The following is a 20,723-nucleotide window of genomic DNA, read 5'->3' on the forward strand; positions in this document are numbered from 1 at the left end:
TGTTTCTGATGAGAGGTAAACCAGAAATTAATTGCATGCACCCTTCTGATTGATTACATCATGTCACAAATTAAGTTGAGAAGGAATGAACCAAGGATCTCCTAAAACAATTCTGCAACACCTTCTCTTACACCAGCATTTAAGGACGAGGATAGTTCTAGCTTAAAGCCAGGAAGTTCTCATCCACAACAAATTTCGTTAGTTTTTTAATTTTATTTTTATTTTTTTTTAAAGATTTTATTTATTTATTTGAGAGAGAGAGTGAGAGAGAGCATGAATGGGGAGAAGGTCAGAGGGAGAAGCAGACTCCCCATGGAGCTGGGAGCCCGATGCGTGACTTGATCCCCGGACTCTGGGATCATGACCTGAGCCGAAGGCAGTCGTCCAACCAACTGAGCTACCCAGGCGTCCCAAATTTCGTTAGTTTTAAATAAATGTAACATTTGGCCCAGTTTGGATTGGAAGCCAAAATTCAGTTTGATAATCCTGTATTTTCTCTACTGACTCTTTATTTTGTTAAGAAAGCTTTTATTATTCTAAGGATATTTCTGTGGCCACCCTAACATCTTTAGCACTGGAGACAGGTTTACTTGGCAAATGTGGTGGAAGTCTCACAGTTGCTTAAGACAAGGGATGCTGGCATAGGTGGACAGCATATAAAAACCTCTTCATTAGTTCTCTATTAATGCAAAGCATGGTAAAAGCTGAGTTATTTCTGCAGTGAGAAAATGTCAACCACACACAGCTTTTTAGGGTGTTAAAACCTAGAGACTACAAGTGATTCATTTTTTTAAAATATTTTATTTATTTATTTGACAGAGATCACAAGTAGGCAGAGAGGCAGGCAGAGGGGGAGGGGGAAGGAGGCTCCCCGCTGAGCAGAAAGCCCACTGCGGGGGCTCGATCCCAGGACCCTTAGCTCATGACCTGAGCTGAAGGCAGAGGCTTAACCCATTGAGCCACCCAGTTACCCCCAAGTGAATCATTTTCACTTTGTTTTGAAATTAAAAACATTTATCGGCATGTCAGTATAAACGCATGATTAGGAGGCTCAAGAAGGCTTCAAATTTGTGGAATATTCTTTATTTGCCCTCCACTGGCACAGCTTAAAAAGTTGTAATCAAATTCTGATTAAGGTAAAATGGGATCCAGAGACTGAACCCATATGGACATTAGGCTCCTTTTTCTGAGACTGATGTGTTAAGAAATTTATCATGTTAACATTTTAGGCTTCAACTTTAAAAACAGTACCTTAGCAAGCAGATAACCAGATCACATTTTGAGAAACAATTCCTTTAGGAAAAACCTGAAATCTCTACACTGTAATTTATTAAATATTTAGAATATTTTAAAACATCATTACCAAAATACATACAAGGTATTGTGCTTTGAATTTTACAAATGCTAGATTTTCAGTGTTCGAATTCTTGAGACAATGTTTGGAAAACAATTTAAAAAATATAACAGCATCAACATAAAAATGTACTGAACACTGTAAAATCTTCCAATGTGCAAATTCTAGAGAAATGGAGAACTAGAACAGATATTTAACTGAGGGACAGAAGGAGCAGTCAATGGCCCAAGTTTTTCCAGTCACAAAAGTCAGTCTACTCCCTGAAAACGGTACATTTGCTTTTACTACAAATACCCTCTTGGTTTTCCTCTTGAGGTAGATAAGTAACCCTGTTTACTGATAACAGGATAGGGCAGTAATTAGAGAATACTGGGTTGGGGGCCTCATGAAGTTGGGGCAGGGCTTAGGACACTGATCAGGATCCAGGAATATAAATAACTGAGTCTGAACAAAGAGGCAATGCTCCATTGCTGCCTGACACACCTGTTTAGGCAACAGTCAACTCCAGCCCCAGAAAATAATTATTTTCAAATCGTGCAATCCAATGCACAGAAAAAAGTGGTTCTCAACTTTAGCTCAACATGGAATCATCTGGAGAGCTCTAAAAAAATACTGATGCCTGGGTCTGCCCCCACCCTACCACCCACCCCAAAGATTCTGAATGAGCTGATCTGAGGTTTTGCTCTTCAAGTAATTCTGATGTGAACTGAGAACCACTGACACAATTTAAAAATTCTAAGTACTCCACTTCCTAGTTAATAATATATAGATACTAACAAAACATGTAGTTTTTTGGACTCATCAGAATATCCAGTCCGAACTTTCTGGCAATACATTAGCATATACAATAAAGTCAGAGACAAGAGTCAATGCTGAATTTAAAAGGAACCTAAAAGGAAAAGCATCTTACGGTGCATTGGAATTAGCCTACAAAATGTAAATTATACCTTAAAAAGCAGGTAATAAAACTAGGAATGATAATTAGGCTTTATAGAAATCCATGGTTTCCGTCAAATATTTAACTTTGGATGTAGAATTCTCTCGTCCAGCAGGAGTCCTCAGCCCAAGTTCTGCCCAGGGACATCTCTCATAGAACTGAAATGTCCTACTTCTTGGGGAAGACATTTTCCTTTTAGGTCCATTGCTTTTATGGTCTAATACAGAGCCAATCTTTAATTTTGTAAGGCACCATATTTACAATTTCACTAAAAAATGAAAAAACCAACGTAAGCCATCTTAACTAAAGTACTTGAATAAAAGCCGGTGGATAAATTTAGTGTTTAATTTGATACGCTTAAAAATCCACTCAATGAATCAGGAAAAAATTTCTAAGCCAAAGAAAACAAAAGCGTATTGTAGCTAACCAACTACAATCTACCACTGGATTTTTTTAATCGACAAGGTAAAAGAAGTCTGAGGAAAGCCACAAGGGCAGCTAATTAAAACTGAGGAGCCATTCTTTTTTTACTGCGCTCAATCTAAAACTACGGTGAACGCAAAAGCAATTTACCATAAATTTTTCACAGCATATCCCAAGTCAACGACAACATCTCGTTTTATAGCACATGCTACCGAGAAAGACGGGAAAACGCTGAAACCGAAGAGGTTCCGAAACGGCTCGAGTCTCAGTTTTAGGACGGCCACTCCAAGACGCTGACAGGTTCGCTGGCACAATAACCGAGCAGCCTATACCCAACGCGATCGGGAAACTGGAGGGTGCAGTGCTGGGCTCGGTCCGCGATGCACCCCGGGCGGGCTCCCGGTGGTCTCCCGACGGCACATCCCGGGGCAGGCTTCGCGCTCTCCCCCGACGGCAGGTACCGGGGCAGGGCTCCGCGCCATCTCCGGGGGCGCGGGCCCTGGGGTTCTCACACCGGCAGCGCCTTGGCGAGGCTGGCGCCGGGAGCCAGGCGTCCGAGCGCTATTCGCAGCGCGGTGCCCGCGCCCCAGGGCAGGAGCCCGAACAGCACGGTCAGCAGCGCGCCCACCTGCAGGCAGGCGCCCAGCGCCGTGAGCATCGTGCTGCGCAGCCCGAGCGCCGCGTACAGCGTGGCTCCCAGCGCGGCCACGTAGAGCAGCGCGGGCCGCGACGGCGTCTCCTCGCCGCGCAACAGGCGCCCGCACGCCGCGCCGCCCCGCAGCAGCATGCCGCCCACGAGCGCCAGCGCCGAGCCCAGAGACCAGAGCAGCGCGAACTTGCGGGCGCGCAGCAGCAGCACGGGCGCGTAGAGCGCGGCCAGGCCGAAGCAGAGCGCGGCCAGCAGCAGGCACACGCCGCTGGCCGCCAGCCGCTGTGCGCGCGTCACACTCGGCAAGCACGCTGGGCCTGTCGCCACCGTTGGCTCCGCTGGGCCCCGCGCCCACGTCCAGCGCAGGCCCGCGCGGCCCAGCCACGCCCCCGCCGGCCCGCCCCCTGCCGGGGGCTCCTCAGTCTTTTCCGCAGCGAGCAGCGGCTCGGCGGCCGTCAGCCCGCCGGCTTTACCCTGCGCCAGGTACTCCTGCAGCTGGCGGTGGAGGTCCGCCATGTTGGCCGGAGCGGCCGTGGGACGCGAGGGCTGGTGCCCACTTCCGGTTTTCCTCGGTTGCTGGCGGAAGCGGCTACGCCCTCGGCGGGAGGGGTGGGACCTGCGGCCCTTGCGGAAGAGGCGGGGTTGCTTTCTTGCAGACTTGGGGCGGCGCGGTTACCGACAGTCGGGTTTACGGGTTTACAGTCCCCCTGCATTGACCATCTTGGCGCCTGGCGTTATTCCTGTTGGGCGCTGTTACGGACTGAATTAATTATGTCGGCATTATAAGTTAGTTGGAGGACGGGGTGCGTGTGGTTATAAAAGGTTACATGAGGGACCCTTGTGGTGGTGATGGGATAGTTCTGTATCTTGAGCTTATGGGTATCAGTATCCTGCTTGTTATACAGCCCTGTAATTTTGCAAGATGTCGCCTTTGGGAGACTCTCTCCCTATTCTTAAAACTGTATGCTAATCTGCAGTTCCTCTCAATAAATTTAATCTTTTAAAAAGTTCAAATCTGCAGGACTTAAACGTGGTTTCTTTGGAAAGGCTACCGAAGTTGATGAAGGATTTAACCCCCCTCTCCACAACCAGCTTATCTTCTGTTCCCCCTTTCAGCAGAGGCCTGGCAATATTCTTGACTCCTTCAAGCCCCATGTACAAGACTTGTAGGTGCCCATTTTTTACATTTTTGGTTCACCTTTTTGTGCTCCTGACATCTCTGGGTCCAGTGACTTGGGCAGATCACTGATAAGCTGGCCGGATCTCCAATCATTTCCTGATGTGTCCTGATGTGGCTCCCAGGGATCCTGCTCTTACTTAGAGCCTTTTTGAGGTCTCCTCCAGGGCTTCTGTGTCACTTGTTTGGGCCTGGGTAGTTTCTACTACTGGACAGCAGGGAGCCTGCTTCCCTTCCACTCTCTCTGCCTGTCTCTCTGCCTACTTGTGATCTCTCTCTGTCAAATAAATAAATAAAATATTTTTTAAAAAAACCATCTCTAGATACCTGCTCCCCTCTAGCTACTACAGCAGAATTCACTTAAAGAATCTGAAACCCCATGTCTCCACTTAACCCTATTCTTCCTTGAATCCCCTTCATCCCCTTGTGCCCGCAAAATGGTTCGCAACCAGGCCACCAAATATTTCTGTGGCCAAGTACAGTAAAATTTCAGTCCCTAGCCTCCTTAACTTCCAGCAGGACATGACACAGTTGTGCCCTCCCTCCTGAGAGCATTGCTTCCAGAACAGCACATGGTACAAGCAGCGGGGCCCCAGCTCTCCTGGGTTTGCCCTACATGGGGTGCCTAGGCCTCCCTGCTCTTTCGTACATGCCCTGTGTTGTTGCAAGCCATCTTATGCAGGACCTTGGGCAGATCCCTCCCTCACTTCTCCACTGGATATCCAATAGACATCTTGAAGATGACATATAAAATGAAACTTCTGATTCCCAATTTCTCCTCCAAATCCCCCAAAACCTGTAACTGCTACCCCGCTCTTCCTTCTTGTTTCAGGAAGTCACACACCCTCTCGCACCCTGCAGCTCTACTTGGGTAGTCCATGTGGTGCCTGGGCCACCGCATCTCCTCCATGACTGACCCTTCCTCTGGTCTGGCCAGCTGGCTAATGCCCCCCTGTCCCAGGACTCTGTCTCAGTACCCCTTTTGGTCCAGGCCTCCTAGCTGTTCATACAACAGCTGGGGACGCCCTCACTTCCTCTGATGCTTCCCTGCTTTCACAGGAACCATATCCTTTTGTTGCCCCATAACCCCTCCCACCCGCCACACCCTTCTACCACCTCTCCCATGACTCTCCCCTCCCTCATTCTGGCCCAGATACGGTGGTCTGAGTTGTTTCTGGGTATGTCAAAATCATTCCACCTCAGTGCCCTTTTTCCTTGTTCTCACCCTAGAGCATTCGTCCCCACACCCCATCCTCCAATACTTTTCAGCTTACACCCTTTGTTCAGGTCTCAGTTTGAATGTCCCTCTTCAGAATGTCCTCTGACCATCCTAAAACAGCACGTCCTCTCACACTCTACCCTTGATGCTGACAAACAAATGTGTAATTACCCTTGGTAGTGTAATGCATCTGAAGAGAATCAAAAATACAAATCCCACACCATCATTCTGAGCACCAATTTGCAGTAGATTGTTGTGGATTGAGATAGGAAGCAGCAAGAGACTCTGACAAACACAAGAGATCCCTAGAAATTGTTACTTTGTTTTTAAACCAAATCCTTGTTCTGAAGCCCTAATCTGTGTTTTCTGTGGTGGCAGATAACCTAGCTTCACATGGTCAGAGGCCAGACAGGGACTGACGTCAACCTCTTGGAGGTATCAGACCCAGAAGTACTGGGAAGGGACCTATTGTCCAGTGTTGGTCAGTGCCTGTCACACATCCAGTAGGTGGGCGGTCTCTCTTTTTTAAAAGATTTTATGTATGTATGTATGTTTGTGAGAGAGAGAGCAGGGGAAGGGGTAGAGGGGGAGGGTATGGGAGAGGGAGAGAATCCCAAGCAGACTCTGCACTGAGTGGTGGAGCCTGATGACACAGGCCTTGATTTCCTGTCCGTGAGACCATGACCCAAGCCAAAACCAACAATCTGATGCTTAACTGCTGAAATTATTGAGCTACCCAGGCAACCCTCGGGGTGTGGGGGAGGGGTCCCTCAATGGCTGCTCTTCCCTTCCCACTGTAGTGGATCTCAGTACAATATCAGGTGGATCCCAGCTCCAACCACCCAGAGGGGGAAGGGGATAGAGTAAGCCTTTTGCTTTGTTTTATTTTATTTTATTATTTTTTGTGGAGACTTGGGAGATGGAGAGCCCAGCATGGAGCCCATTGAGGGGCTTGATCTCATGACCCCGAGATCATGACCTGAGCCAAAATCAAGAGTCAGGCTCCTGTCTGAGCCATGCAAGTGCCTTTTCCTCCAGAACCAGGCAGTTGCAAGTGTTAATCCATGGCTCCTTCTAGGTGTTTTCAAGGTGGCATCTCCCTTCCTTCTCTGTTTTGGCCATCCCTGCTCAGCAAGGTCTTGCTTGACATGGAACTTGATCCCATAACCCTGAGATCATGACCAGAGCTGAAATCAAGAGTTGGATGCCCAGCCAACTGGGCCATCTAAGCACCCCTAAAAATTAAATTTCAAATTCCTTATCTGGCATTTTAGGCCTGCCCCTCTAGGCCCCAGCAGCTCTCACCCTGCCCTGTGGAGCTCTCTTTGGGGCCACTGGGCCCTAGCAACAGGGTGACTCTGCTCTTCTGTGGCTTTGCTAATGTAGGCCCTTCCCTTGGGCTGACCTCCTCCCCCACCTGCACACATCTGCCCTTCTCTTCCCTCCTGAGTTCCCCCTGTTTCGGGGTCACCCCTTCACAGTCCATATAGCACAGTGGTCCCTTGTGCACCAACTGTGACACTTCTAAGGCCTTGAGTTTCCGTTTTCATTTATTAAAAGTAATACTGTCTAGATGCTTATCTTCTCAAGTCTTATTTCTTCACATCCTGCTCCTTGGCCCCCAATACTCTGTCTAGCTTGTGTTGGATTTTCTGGGGACCTTGCGTTGGTTAGACACAAGGCTGTGTGACACAAGAGGTGCGTTGCACAGCGTCACTGGGCCATACCACCATCTGCAGGTCACTGTTCAGAGCCAAGGGTCTGGCCCTGTTCACATCCCCCAGGCAGTGGGGCAGGGGACTTGCCGATCCATCCTGGTGGCCCGCAGCTGGGGGCAGCAGAGCCACTAGGGGTATGTTGTTCATAGACCTCATGCTGTAATTGTGGAAATGCTCCAGACCTGTGCTGTCCAGTTCAGAGCTGCTGAAACACCACGTGTAGCTCTGAGTGCCTGGAAATCTGCTGGTGAGACTGGGAAACTGAATTTTTAATCTTAATTCATTATTCATAATATGTTATGATTTACACATATTTTTGTGGTAATACATAAAATATAGTATTACTTCATAATGTATTTTAATTTCTATCTCCTTACATAAATATGATCATACTATATTTATAGTAGCTGCAAGTGGCCGTCAGCTGCTGTTTTGGATGGGGCAGCTTGGGCATGCTGGAAACACTTGGGGGCATTTTGGTTGTCATGACCTGGTATGGCTACAGACATTGGTGGGTTGGGGAAAGGCTGAATGTCTGGCTTGCGGCTTGCTCCCCCCACAAGGGGGCTCTAGCTGAGCATCCCATCTGAGGGTGCTGTGCACTTAGCTCGGCAGACGCTGCTGCCTGCCCCCAGACCTTGCCTTTGGTTTGTCTCCTTAAGCTTCCTCGGGGAAGCCAAGGAAACAGGCCATCTCACACAGGCATTCCCTTGGTCAGGGCATAACTGAAGGACCTCACATGGGATTTCTCACTGTTGAGCAAGGCCTTGTGGTGTTTGGCCTCCTTAACCTAAGGGTGTCTGCGCTGTTGCCTGTGGGGTCGAGGGGTGGGGGTTGCCTGGGGCACTGACATCCTTGTGGGGGGACCTGGGAGCAGTGAAGTGGGCGCTGGCTGAGTGGAAACACACAAGCTAAACTGGGGAGGCATTTCTATTGGCCAGACAGTGAACATAGCAGATCTTGTGTATTGAACTTGCTGTTTTTAGAAGTACACATTGTCTGGACGCCTGGATGTCTCAGTCAATTAAGTGTCTGCCTTCGGCTTAGGGTCTTGGGATCCAGTCCTGGGTTCAAATCCCATGTCAGGCTCCTTGCTCAGTGTGGAGCCTGCATCTGTCTCTCTCTCTCTCTCTCTGACAAATAAGTAAATTAAAAAAAAAAGTATACGTTGTCTTCTTATTTGGCAATATTATTATTTTTTTCAGAAGTTTATACATTTTACATTTTTTATGTACAACAAATCTGTCCAGCAGAAAATTCATCAGTTCATCTACAAAATGGTTTATGACACTGTCCATTTCTTTAAAACCTCACCAACACAAGGTAGTATCATTCTATTAAGTTTTGACAGTCTGATACTCAGTCAAAAAATATTTACCGAGGCGCACCTGGGTGACTCAGTGGGTTAAAGCCCCTGCCTTCAGCTCAGGTCATGATCCCTGGGTCTGGGATTGAGCCCCAGACTGCTCAGTGGAGAGCCTGTTTCCCTCCCTCCACTGCCTGCCTCTCTGCTTACTTGTGATCTCTGCCTGTCAAATAAATATGTTTTTAAAAAATGTCAAATAAAAATTTTTTAAAAAATTTACTGAGAGCCTACTGTAGTGCAGTGTCAGTCTAAGTTCTGAGAATTATCAGTCATCATAATCTCTGCCTTCAAGGAATTTATATTCTAGTAGAGAGAAGCTCATAATAAACAAATAGAAACTAGAAAATGTATAATATGTTAAATAATACATATAGTATGTTGGAAGTTGGTTTCACTATGAAGAAAAATGAAATGAAATAGACAGTAGGGAGTGCGGTCTTAGTGGTGGGACTTTTCCGTAAAAATGATATCCCAGGGACGCCTGGGTGGCTCAGTTGGTTAAGCAGCTGCCTCCAGCTCAGGTCCTGATCCCAGCGTCCTGGGATTGAGTCCCACATCGGGCTCCTTGCTTGGTGGAAAGCCTGCTTCTCCCTCTGCCTCTGCTGCCACTCTGCCTGCCTGGGCTCGCTTGCTCTTTCTCTCTCTGGCAAATAAATAAATAAAATCTTAAAAAAAAAAATGGTATCCCACACACTTCTTTTTTTTCCCTAAAGATTTATTTATTTCATAGAGAGAAGAGAGTGCATGAGCTGGGGGAGGGGCAGAAGGAGAGAGGGGAACCAAATTCCCCGCTGAGCATGGGGCCTGATCCAGAACTTGATTCCAGGATCCTGAAATCATGACCTGAGCAGAAATAAAGAGTTGGATGCTTAACCCACTGAGCCACCCCGACACCCTCCCCCCGCACACTTATTTATGTACATTCCTTTTATTGCTTATTAGGTCTATATTCCCTATGTTGTACTTTTCATCTCCACAACTTCGTTATTTTATAACTTGAAAGTTTATACCTTTTAATCCCCTTTATCTATTTCATCAGTTCTCTCATCCACCTCCCCTCTGGCAACCATCAGTTTGTTCTCTGTATTTTAAGAGTGTGTGTGTTGGTTGGTTTTCTTTTCTAGATTACATATACAAGTGAAATCATATATTTGTCTTTCTCTGATTTATTTTACTTACCATAATACCCTCTGGGTCCATCCATGTGTTGCAAAAGGCAAGATTTCATTCTTTTGATGTCTGAGTAATGTTCCATTGTCTATATACCACATCTTTTTTTTTTTTTAAGATTTTATTTATTTATTTTTCAGAGAGAGCACAAGCAGGCAGAGAGGCAGGCAGAGGCAGAGAGAGAAGCAGGCTCCCCACTGAGCAAGGAGCCTGATGCAGGACTCAATCCAAGATCCTGGGATCATGACCTGGGCTGAAGGCAGCAGCTTAACCAACTGAGCCACCCAGGCATCCCTATATATCACATCTTCTTTATCCATTCATCTGTTGGTAGACACTTGGGTTGCTTCCGTATTCTGGCTATTGTACATGATCCTGAAGTAAATATAGGGGTGCATATTGCTTTTCAAGTTAGTGTTTTTGTTTTCTTTGGATAAATACTTGTTAGTGGCATTACTGGATCACATGGTATTTCTATTCTTAATTTTTTGAGGAACCTCCATACTGTTTTCCACAGCAGCTGCAACTCTACATTCCCAACAACAGTGCACAAAAGTTCCCTTTTTCCACATCCTTGCCAACATTTGTTATTTCCTGGGTTTGTTTGTTTGTTTGTTTTAATATTAGCCATTCTGGCAGGTGTGAGGTAGTATCTCATTGTGGTTTCCCGGCTGCTTAGAGACATTGTGCATCTCTTTATGTGTCTGTTGGCCAGCTGTGTGTCTTCTTTGGAATATGGCTATTCAGGTCCTCTGCCTATTTTTTTTTAAAGATTTATTTAAGAGAGAGTGAACAGTAGGAACAGGAGAGGGAGAAAGAGAAAGAGTCTCAAGCAGATTCTGTGCTGAGCAGGGAACCCATGTGGAGCTTGACTAGACCCTAAGGCTAGGACCCTTAGACTAGACCCGAACAGAGATCAAGAGTCAGACGCTTAACTGACTGCACCACCCAGGTGCCCCCTCTGCTTCTTTTTAAATCAGATTGTTTGTGTTTATGGTGTTGAGTCATATAACTTCTTTATATATTAAATATTTTGGATATTAGCCACTTACCAACGTATGATTTGCAAATGCCTTCTCCCATTCAGTAGTTTTGCCTTTTCATTTTGTTCATGGTTTCCTTCACTGTGCAAAAGCTTTTTATTTTGTTGTAGTTTGAATAGTTTATTTTTTCTTTTATTTCCCTTGCTTGAGTGCACATATCTATAAATATGTTGCTAAGGTTGATGTCCAAGAGATTACTGCCTATGTTTTCTTCTAGGAGTTTTATGGTCTCACATTTCAGTCTTTTTAAATTTTTTTTAGATCACATTTCAGTCTTTAATCCAGTTTGGGTTTACTTTTGTGCATGGTGTAAGGAAATGGTCTGGGTTCATTTTTTTGCATGTAGCTGTCCAGTTTTCCCAACACCATTTATTGAAAAGACTGACATCATCCCATTGTATATTCTTGCCTCCTTTGTTATAGAGTAATTGACCATATAAACATGGGTTTATTTCTGGACACTGTTTGGTTCCATTGATCTATGTGTGTGTATTTTTGTGCCAGTACCATGCTTGTTTGATTACTGTAACTTTGTAGTATCTCTTGAAGTCTGGGATTGTGATACCTCTAGTTTTATCTTTCTCAAGATTGCTTTCACTATTTGGGGTCTTTTGTGGTTCCATATCAATTTTAGGATTTTTTTGTTCTATTTCTGTTAAAAATGCTATTGATATTTTGGCAGGGATTACACTGGATCTGTAGATTGCTTTGGGCAGTACGGGCATTTTAACAATATTTGTTCTTCCAGTCCATGAACATGGAATATCTTTCCATTTATTTATGTCATCTTCAATTTCTTTCATCGATGTCTTACAAGTTTTCAAAGGAGAGGTCTTTCACATTCCTGGTTAAATTTATTCCTGGTGTGGGGACTTGCCTGGGTGGCTCAGTGGGTTAAGCCTCTGCTTCGGCTCAGGTCATGATCCCAGGGTCCTGCTATCGAGCCCCAAGTCGGGCTCTCTGCTTGGTGGGGGGCCTGCTTCTCTCTTTCCCTCTGCCTGCCACCCTTCCTGCTTGTGCGCTCTGTCTTTCAAATAAATAAATAAATAAAATCTTAAAAAAAAATTATTCCCTTGTGCTGGCTTTGGCAGCACATATACTAAAAAAATATTATTCCCAGGTATTTTATTTATCTTTTTAGGTGTTTTATTCTTTTGGGTACAATTGTAAATGTGATTGTTTTCTTAATTTCTCTTTCTGCTACTTCATTATGAGTGTATAGAAATGCAATAGATTTCTGTATATGTTACTTTATATCCTGCAACCTTATTGAATTCATTTGTCAGTTCTAATAGTTTTATTTTGGTGGAGTCTTTAGAGTTTTCTATATACACTATCATGTCATCTACAAATAGTGATAGTTTTGGTTCCTTCTTGCCAATTTTGATGCCTTTGATATATTTTTCTTCTTTGATCACTGCAACTAGGTCTACATCTACTTTTTTTTAAAATCTCAAACTGTTACTATTTTAGCATTTAAAATTTTATTCTAAGGTAAATAAAATTCATTTATATTAATATTTATTTATTTATTTACTTAATTTAAAGATTTATTTATTTATTTATTTGACAGACAGAGATCACAAGTAGGCAGAGAGGCAGACAGAGAGAAGAGGAAGCAGGTTCCCTGCTGAGCAGAGAGCCCAATTCGGGGCTCAATCCCAGGACCCTGAGATCATGACCTGAGCCGAATTCAGAGGCTTTAACCCACTGAGCCACCCAGGTGCCCCTATTATTTTTAATATATATATGTTTGTTTTTAAACATTTTATTTATTTGCTAGAGAGTGCATGCACCCATGCGAGTGCACAAGTTGGGGAGTGGCAGAGAGAGAGGGAGAAGCGGGACTCCATCCCAGGACCCTCAAATTATGACCTGAGCCCAAGGCAGATGCTCAACCAACTGAGCCACCCAGGCACCTATTTTTTTTTTTTAATATTTTAAGATGGATTTTTGGCTTAAAAATAGATTAGAAGACTTGCTTCCTCAACCCACAGTTATACCATCTACATTTAAAGAGGCTGAAAAAGAGGAAACTGACATGTCACAGAGTTTTTGGACTCATGAAAGTGAGGGATTGCTCCATAGAACTGGGCAAAACTATAACTTAGCAATGAAAATATGAGAAGAGTGGAAGATATGAAACTGACCTAGATACATACCACACTGAACTTTATCTGTGCCCTGTGCTCCCGGAAAGCAGTGACAGTTGAGAAATTCCCCTGACTTCATGTTCTGGTAAGAGACCACCCTATCCTCACATACTCTGAGATAGGGCTCACCTCCACCTTTCATCCCTCATGACCCTTTGTCTACCTGCCTGTATAAAATGCCAGACTCCTTCCTTTTTGAGATATTCTTCATTAATGAGCATTCTCCCTACTGCAATATTCTGTGTAACACCATTTCCTTAATTGTTGGTGCATTTTATCTTTTTTTTTTTTTAGATTTTTATTTATTTGTTAGAGAGAAAGCATAAGCAGGGAAGCTGCAAGCAGAGGCAGAGGGAGAAGCAGGCTCCCCGCTGAACAAGGAGCTCATTGTGGGACTCCATCCCAGGATGCTGGGATCATGACCTGAGCTGAAGGCAGACACTTAACCAAGTGAGCCACTCAGACACCCCATGTGGATTTTATCTTTGATAGTTTTGATGCTGTGACTTGTATAGGAGCAAAGCTTGTGGTGGGATCCCTAATTACCTCACCCATGTGATGAGCCTCTCTGTTCCTGGCTGGTGGTCTGAAATCAATGCTATGTCCGACTTCTGGTCCTGCGCCCTGAACTTGTATAACTCAATAGCATGGTAAGGATTCTATTTTGATTCTTTTTGAGTGCTCACTTGATTTCTGGAGCTGGCTTCTTTTGGTTTCATGGTCTGACCATTTATGTTATAGAGATGTTATCTTTGTTGTGTTAAAGATGACAGTGAATCTTGTTTGTTACTGTTTTCTGTTTGTCTGCTTTGAGCTGAAATCAGTTAAGGATTCAAAGCCACTGGGAAGAGAACAGTTCTTGACATGGAGCAGTGAATTCCGTTAACCTGTATTTACTGTTGACCAGGGCTGAAATGTTATTTAATTTATTTATTTTTAAAGATTTTATTTATTTGGCAGAGAGAGATAGCAAGAGAAGGAACACAAGCAAGGGGAGTGGGAGTGGGAGAAGCAGCTGAGCAGGGAGCCTGACGCGGGGCTCGATCCCAGGACCCTGAGATCATGACCTGAGCTGAAGGCAGATGTTTAACCAACTGAGCCACTCGGGTGCCCCCAGGGCTGAAATTTTAGAAATGGAGCTATGAGAAATCTGTCTGTGTCTGTCTGCCTATTGATATATGTCTCTGCAATTCAGAAAGACCTTTACTTCTCACTGTGTGAATGTGTGATATTTTTCTATCTCTGGATGGTATTGCCAATTGAGATTATAAAATCACCTAAATTAAAGGAGCTCTGTTCTGATTGGCTTAGATATTGACAGGCACCTTATATGAATAGAATATTGTTAAAGATTCCCAGAAATTAAGGAAACTGAATTCTTAGTACTTTAAAACAGCAAAAAGTGAGAAAAAAATTTATAGAAATTAACTCAGAAATATTTTAAGAACAAGTTCACACTATTTATGCAAATGAGACTAATATTTTCGAACTAATTTAGTATTTTTGGTTTAATAAAGACATTTGTGTCTTCTCTGAGCATTAAGTGTTATACAAGCTTATATTTTTATCTATTTGTCTATATTCTTCCTAAGTTTATGCATATTTGGTGATCAAATAAGCTAGCATTATTTATACTACCTGTTTAAGATTATGAGACATATATATTTGTATTTAACCAAGTCAGATTATCATTCTGACAAACTTGATTTTAGCAGTAATTGTGTTTCCTGGTCGGTCCATTTGAAGATAATTGCCGAGATGTTTGTGTAATTTAAACCCCTGGAGTTATACTACCCTGGGTTAATTAATGGCCATTCACTAGATAGATACCTGGATCATTTCCCAAGTCAGAGAATGCTGAATCATTGGCTACTGAGCATAATTTCAATTTTACATTCTTTTGCTTCTTACTTGTATTTGCTCCAGAGGGCTGTGTCTGTGGGCCTGTAACAAACATGCTCATTTTGGTGGCTTTGAGAAGTGTGTAAGGGAGGGGTGAGGCTGGACAGAGCTGCACTGCCTGTGTTCATGAGTTCTGCTAGTCTGTCTGTGGCAAAGTGCTGGTGTGTAACAGCGCAGTGATCCCCCCTCGACTATTTCTGCGAACCGGAAGTTAGCCACTTTGGTTAAAATGACCACTAGTATGTGGTTTTCATTACACATGAGAGAAAGAGTTTTGGAGAAACACAACTATCTGTAAATTTCTGTTTCTCAAGGAAAACAGTAGTTTTGTCCCAAAGAAGAGGTGTGGTTCCCTTTCTTCACTCTTCAGGTTACTGAGGACCCCAAAAGCTTTCTCTGAGGTTCTAACTATTGATATTTACTATATTGGCAATTGAAACCAAGAAAACCTTTAAGTGCTTACTTACTGATTCATCTGACAATGGCAACCACGAACACACTTAATGTTAAGAATGTCTCAGAAGGGGCACCTGGGTGGCTCAGTGGGTTAAGCTTCTGCTTTTGGCTTGAGTCATGATTTCAGGGTCCTGGGATCCAGCCCCACATCGGGCTCTCTGCTCGGTGGGGAACCTGCTTTCCTTCCTCTTTCTCTCTGCCTGCCTCTCTGCCTACTTGTGATCTCTGTCTGTCAAATAAATAAATAAAATCTTTAAACAACAACAACAACAAACCAAGAACATATCAGTAACACCGTGAGATTAATTCTGACCACATGGACCCACTGTGGTCTGGTCTGTGCCTCCCCAACCCCCAACATTCTTACACTGAAATCCTAAAATCCTTCAAAAATGGTCAGGACATTAGGATGTAGGGCTTTGGGAGGTGCTTAAGTCATGAATGGGGTTAGTGCTCTTATAGGAGACTCCAGTTTTTTATTCTCTTTTAAAATTTATTTATTTCTTAGAAAGAGAGAGAGAGCAGGGGAAGGGGTAGAGGGAGAGGGAGAGAATCCTCAGGGAGACTCCCCACTGAGTGTGGCGCCTGACGCTGGGCTCCATCCCAGGGCCCTGAGATCATGACCTGAGCTGAAACCAAGAGCCGGACCCTTGACTAACAAGCCACCCAGGCGCCCCTTCCTTCCTTCCTTCCTTCCTTCCTTCCTTCCTTAAACTTAGAGTATTATATATTAGTTTCAGGTGTCCCATATGTGATTCAACAATTCTGTATATTACTCAGTGCTCATCACGGTATGTGTACTCTTAGTCCCCTTCCCCTGTTTTACACATCCCTCCCATCATATTCACATATATACATATGTAGTTGAGGACTGAAAAGACACTAAAATAAAAGTTTCCTCTTAGTGTCATGACTTTAAAAAATAAACAAAATAAAATAGGCTCCGGAGAGATTCCTAGCCACTGGCACCCTGTGAGGATAGGAGAATTCTGACCCAGAGGGGGTCCCCCACCATACTGTGCTGGCACCCTGATCTCAGACTTCCCATCTCCAGAACTGTGAAAAATAGATGTCTATTGCTTCTAAGTCACTCAGCCCATGGGATTTTGTTATAGCAGCCTGAACATATAGCCTGAGGTTGGTCTGTTTGTCCCATCTGTTTGTCCCATCTGTTTGTCCCAGAATATAAAAGAATGAAATGAAAGGCAAAATTTGGAAATGAATTGTACCTATTTTTATAATACTCAAGTTTGAAAAATTAAAATCTTAGCAAAGTTTTTTCACTCTGATGGGCTTGTTGCCTTGGTTTACTGCTGATGCCCTCACCTATAAGATACAAGATTACTTATTCTGCTATTTAATGTACCTAGGCAACAAAAAGGATTTATCTTACCAGGATAGCCTTCTCTGGTTTATATTGATTAATATATCTTTGATTATTTAGGAAAACAAAGTTTCTCATTTGGGAATGTGGGCCAAGGTTCTCTGCAATCATATTATCTTTTTTTTTTTTAAGATTTTATTTATTTATTTGACAGAGAGAGAGATCACAAGTAGGCAGAGAGGCAGGCAGAGAGAGAGAGAGAGGAGGGTAAGCAGGCTCCCTACTGAGCAGAGAGCCCGATGCGGGGTTCGATCCCAGGACCGTGGGATCATGACCTGAGCTGAAGGCAGAGGCTTAACCCACTGAGCCACCCAGGTGCCCCTGCAATCATATTATCTGGAAGGTTTATTTCTAAAAATGCTATAATGTTTTATCATCACTTTAAAATGAATAGTAAAATATTGTTTCTCAGGCACCCCATGATTTGATTCCTATCTTAAGTATTTAGATCTGGTAACTCTGATTTTTGCCTTCCCAAGATTGAATCCTAAGGATAAAAATAAATAAGATAAAATTTCCAAGAGCTAACCTGGAATGTTCTGTCTGAGAATGTTGCTTCATCAGGGTATCTTCTGTGCCTGAACTTGTCTTTGAATTTTCCAGAGGATACCTAGAAAACCACAAAACATTTGTTCTTTGAAAATAGGGTTAATTATGTATTTAATTATTTTGCCTATATAATGAGCTCATTTCTCTTTTCTTTTAAGTTATCTGCTACTTGAAACAATTTAGTAGACTATGATTTTACAGAAATCTTCCATTTATAAATGACATCCTTTTTTTTTTCCTACCTAACCCCTCCAGATTCAGAACTCTTACTGAGCACTCTAATTATCTTAGCAATGTAAGTTATTGTCACAAAGTCAGTAAGAATCTGTCCTCATTAACAGGATGTAATTGGAAATAGCAGCTATGGATCCGAAGTGTTGTCTGGAATGCCATATTTGAAAACGATGAGCATCTAATCAGACATGACAAGACACTTTTAAGAAGCTAAGGTTGACTTCGTGGAGCTAGTGCTGACAAAACTCTGGAACACTGGTCTGGTTCCTGGCTTACAGGTCTCCTGGCTTTGCAGGTGAGTAGGGAAGGTCACCTCTTGGCAGGCCCAAGAGCTTTAGGATATTTTGCAAGCCTTGAAAAGAGAAGATTCCCCTAAGTCTGTAGGTACTGTAGATGAAATCTGGTGGCAGGTTCTTTTCTTGGTTTCTTAGCTCCTAGAAGCTCTTTTTTTTTTTTTTTTTAAAGATTTTATTCGTTTATTTGACAGAGATCACAAGCAGGCAGAGAGGCAGTCAGAGAGAAAGGGGGAAGCAGGCTCACCACTGAGCAGAGAACCCGATGTGGGGCTCGATTCCAGGACCCTGGGATCATGACCTGAGCTGAAGGCAGAGGCTTTAACCCACTGAGCCACCCAGGCGCCCCACTTCTAGAAGCTTTTATTTTATTTTAAAATTTTTACTCTTTTTTTTTTTTTTTTAAGTAGGTGCCCCATCCAGCATGGAGCCCACGTAGGGCTTTCATCAGTTTACTAAGTGGTGTCTCTCTCTTAATCTTAAACTGTGCCACAGAACCATCCTGTCCTGCCACCTTCACATTAATGTGATCGTTGTCCTCATCCTGACTCCTTGGACTTTTTGTCAGCCATGGTGAGCACTGGAGTCTCAGCTGCTGCTTCACAAAAGAGGTTCCAGGTCTGCACTGGACGAATGCACCAGAAGCTTCTGGAAGTATGACCTGAGGTTTCTTATGAAGACTTGCAGCAGAGCAAACTCAGGAAGGCCTGTGGTAAATGACGGTCCTTTTCTTTCTTTTTTAAATAAATTTTGATAGATTTTATTTATTTATTTGAGAGAGAGAGAGAGAGAGAGAGAGAGAAAGAGTGAGTGGGGGAAGGAGCAGAGGAGGGAGAGGGAGGGGAAAGAATCTCAAGCAGACTCCAAGCTGAGCTCAGAGCCCTACACAGGGCATGATCTCATGACCCTGAGATCATGACCTGAGCTGAAGCCAAGAGTTGGACACTTAACTGGCTGGTTTACCCAGGCATCCCTAAATGATCATTCTTTCTGTACCTGTGACAATATCCAGGTCAAATCTAATGAGACCAGGCTTATTTTGTGGTCAAGACTAATCTCTCTTTGAGATTATTTTTTGATCAAAAGTGAGGAGAAGATGGGACCCCTGGATGGCTCAGTGGGTTAAAGCCTCTGCCTTCAGCTCAGGTCATGATCCCAGGGTCCTGGGTTCGATCCCCTCACTGGGCTCTCTGCTCAGCAGGGAACCTGCTTCCCCCTCTCTCTCTGCCTGCCTCTCTGACTACTTGTGATCTCTGTCTGTCAAATAAATAAGTAAAATCTTTTTTAAAAAAGTGAGAAGAAGGAAAAATATTGTTTCAATGGAAAATTCTAAGACAGTTCATAGTACATACTTCTAGGTATTCAGAGTCTAGCGCTGTTCATTGTCTTTGAGCCATTTTGCACCTTTTGGTAAATTGCAGGTAACTGATGAAGATGCAAACTCTGTCTTGTCTGGTAGACATTGAGTTGACTTCCCAGACAGGGTAGAAGGATCGATTTTGATACCTACTTGCACTTTGGCCTGGATCCTGCTACCTATCCCAAATTGTCAGTCCTTACTAAATTTTTAATTCCTCCAGTTTCCATCAACATGTGACCCCAACTCCCTAATGAATGTTTCCAGTTTCTCTCTCTCCCACCTGACTTGGTATCACCAAGACCAAAGCTTGACACCCAGATCTGTTTTGGGTCTCTAGGTCATCTGGCCATTTCCCAAGGCTCCGGAGAACCCCTGTGAGCTGAAGTCTGGTGGCTTGTTATAAACCTGGAAGGACTCCCCACTACAGCAGACCCTTTGTAAGCTATATTTGCCTGGACAAGTGGGCAGAAGGCTTGGGTCACACATGCCTGCTTTGGGTGGCAACCAAGGCTAGGAGCAACATCACTAGGAGCATTGAGATGTAGTGTGGGAGTTTTCAGAAACTCAGTAAGCAGTGCTGCTGCATAACTGGAAGATTTTCCTCCACCAGCTTCTTGGAGTTTATTGGATTGGATGTTTTTAGGGTTCAACTCTTGGAATGTTACTTACAAAAATCTTTTATATTAATATTTCCCTTTCCTATTTAGGTATCCCTCTTTTAAGATGTCTGATCTCCAGAACCCTGCCACCGGACCTTTGCTACCACCTTCCAAGAGATGGTTCAACTGGTTTTATAAGAACCACACCAACAAGGATCCATCGGATACAAGTTTTCTTTTTCATTATCTTTTTTTTAATTGGAGTATAATTGGAAAATGATATTATATTAGTTTCATTTTCCAAAATATTTATTTATTTATTTGTGAGAGAGAGAGGGAGGGAGAGAGAGACAGTGAGTGCGCAAGCCTGGGCAGGGGCAGAGGGAGTCTCCAGCAGACTGTCTGCTGAGTGTGGAGCCTGACACGGCACTCTGTCTCATGACCCATGAGATCACAACCTGAGCTGAAACCAAGAGTCGGATGCTTAACTGACTCTACCACCCAGGCGCCCCTGTTGCATTATCACTTTAAGACTATTAGTCCAGAATTTAAAGAAAAAGGAATTGAATGATTTAAATAATTTAAGAATTTAAATAATTTGAAAGACAAAATTTGTTTCTCAGTGCTTTAATATTAGATATGAAAAAAAGTGTTAGACCATCTGTAAAGGGTAAGTTATCAGCAACCTTAATGAGAGAGGTGCATCTAATGGCTGAGGAATCAGTAAAACTTATGCA

General features: G+C 43.6%; 1 protein-coding gene and 1 long non-coding RNA gene across 2 annotated transcripts; one reads left to right on the forward strand and one right to left on the reverse strand.

Moving 5' to 3' along the window:
* Positions 1-1,061: 1,061 nt before the first annotated feature.
* On the reverse strand, positions 1,062-3,982 carry SFT2D3 (SFT2 domain containing 3). Its single transcript, XM_013049538.2, has one exon. The coding sequence runs from the start codon at positions 3,877-3,879 to the stop codon at positions 3,223-3,225; it is 657 nt and encodes a 218-aa protein (XP_012904992.1). The 5' UTR covers positions 3,880-3,982; the 3' UTR covers positions 1,062-3,222.
* Positions 3,983-13,568: 9,586 nt separating this feature from the next.
* On the forward strand, positions 13,569-20,285 carry LOC106004410. The gene is made up of 4 exons (XR_001177382.2): positions 13,569-13,859; positions 17,842-18,029; positions 18,523-18,739; positions 20,095-20,285. It is a non-coding gene; the product is annotated as an uncharacterized LOC106004410 (long non-coding RNA).
* The last annotated feature ends 438 nt before the right edge of the window (positions 20,286-20,723 follow it).

This window comes from Mustela putorius, unplaced genomic scaffold, assembly GCF_011764305.1.
Source record: "Mustela putorius furo isolate JIRA1106 unplaced genomic scaffold, ASM1176430v1.1 tig00537338_pilon_pilon_pilon, whole genome shotgun sequence".
In the NCBI taxonomy this organism is placed as follows: domain Eukaryota; kingdom Metazoa; phylum Chordata; class Mammalia; order Carnivora; family Mustelidae; genus Mustela; species Mustela putorius.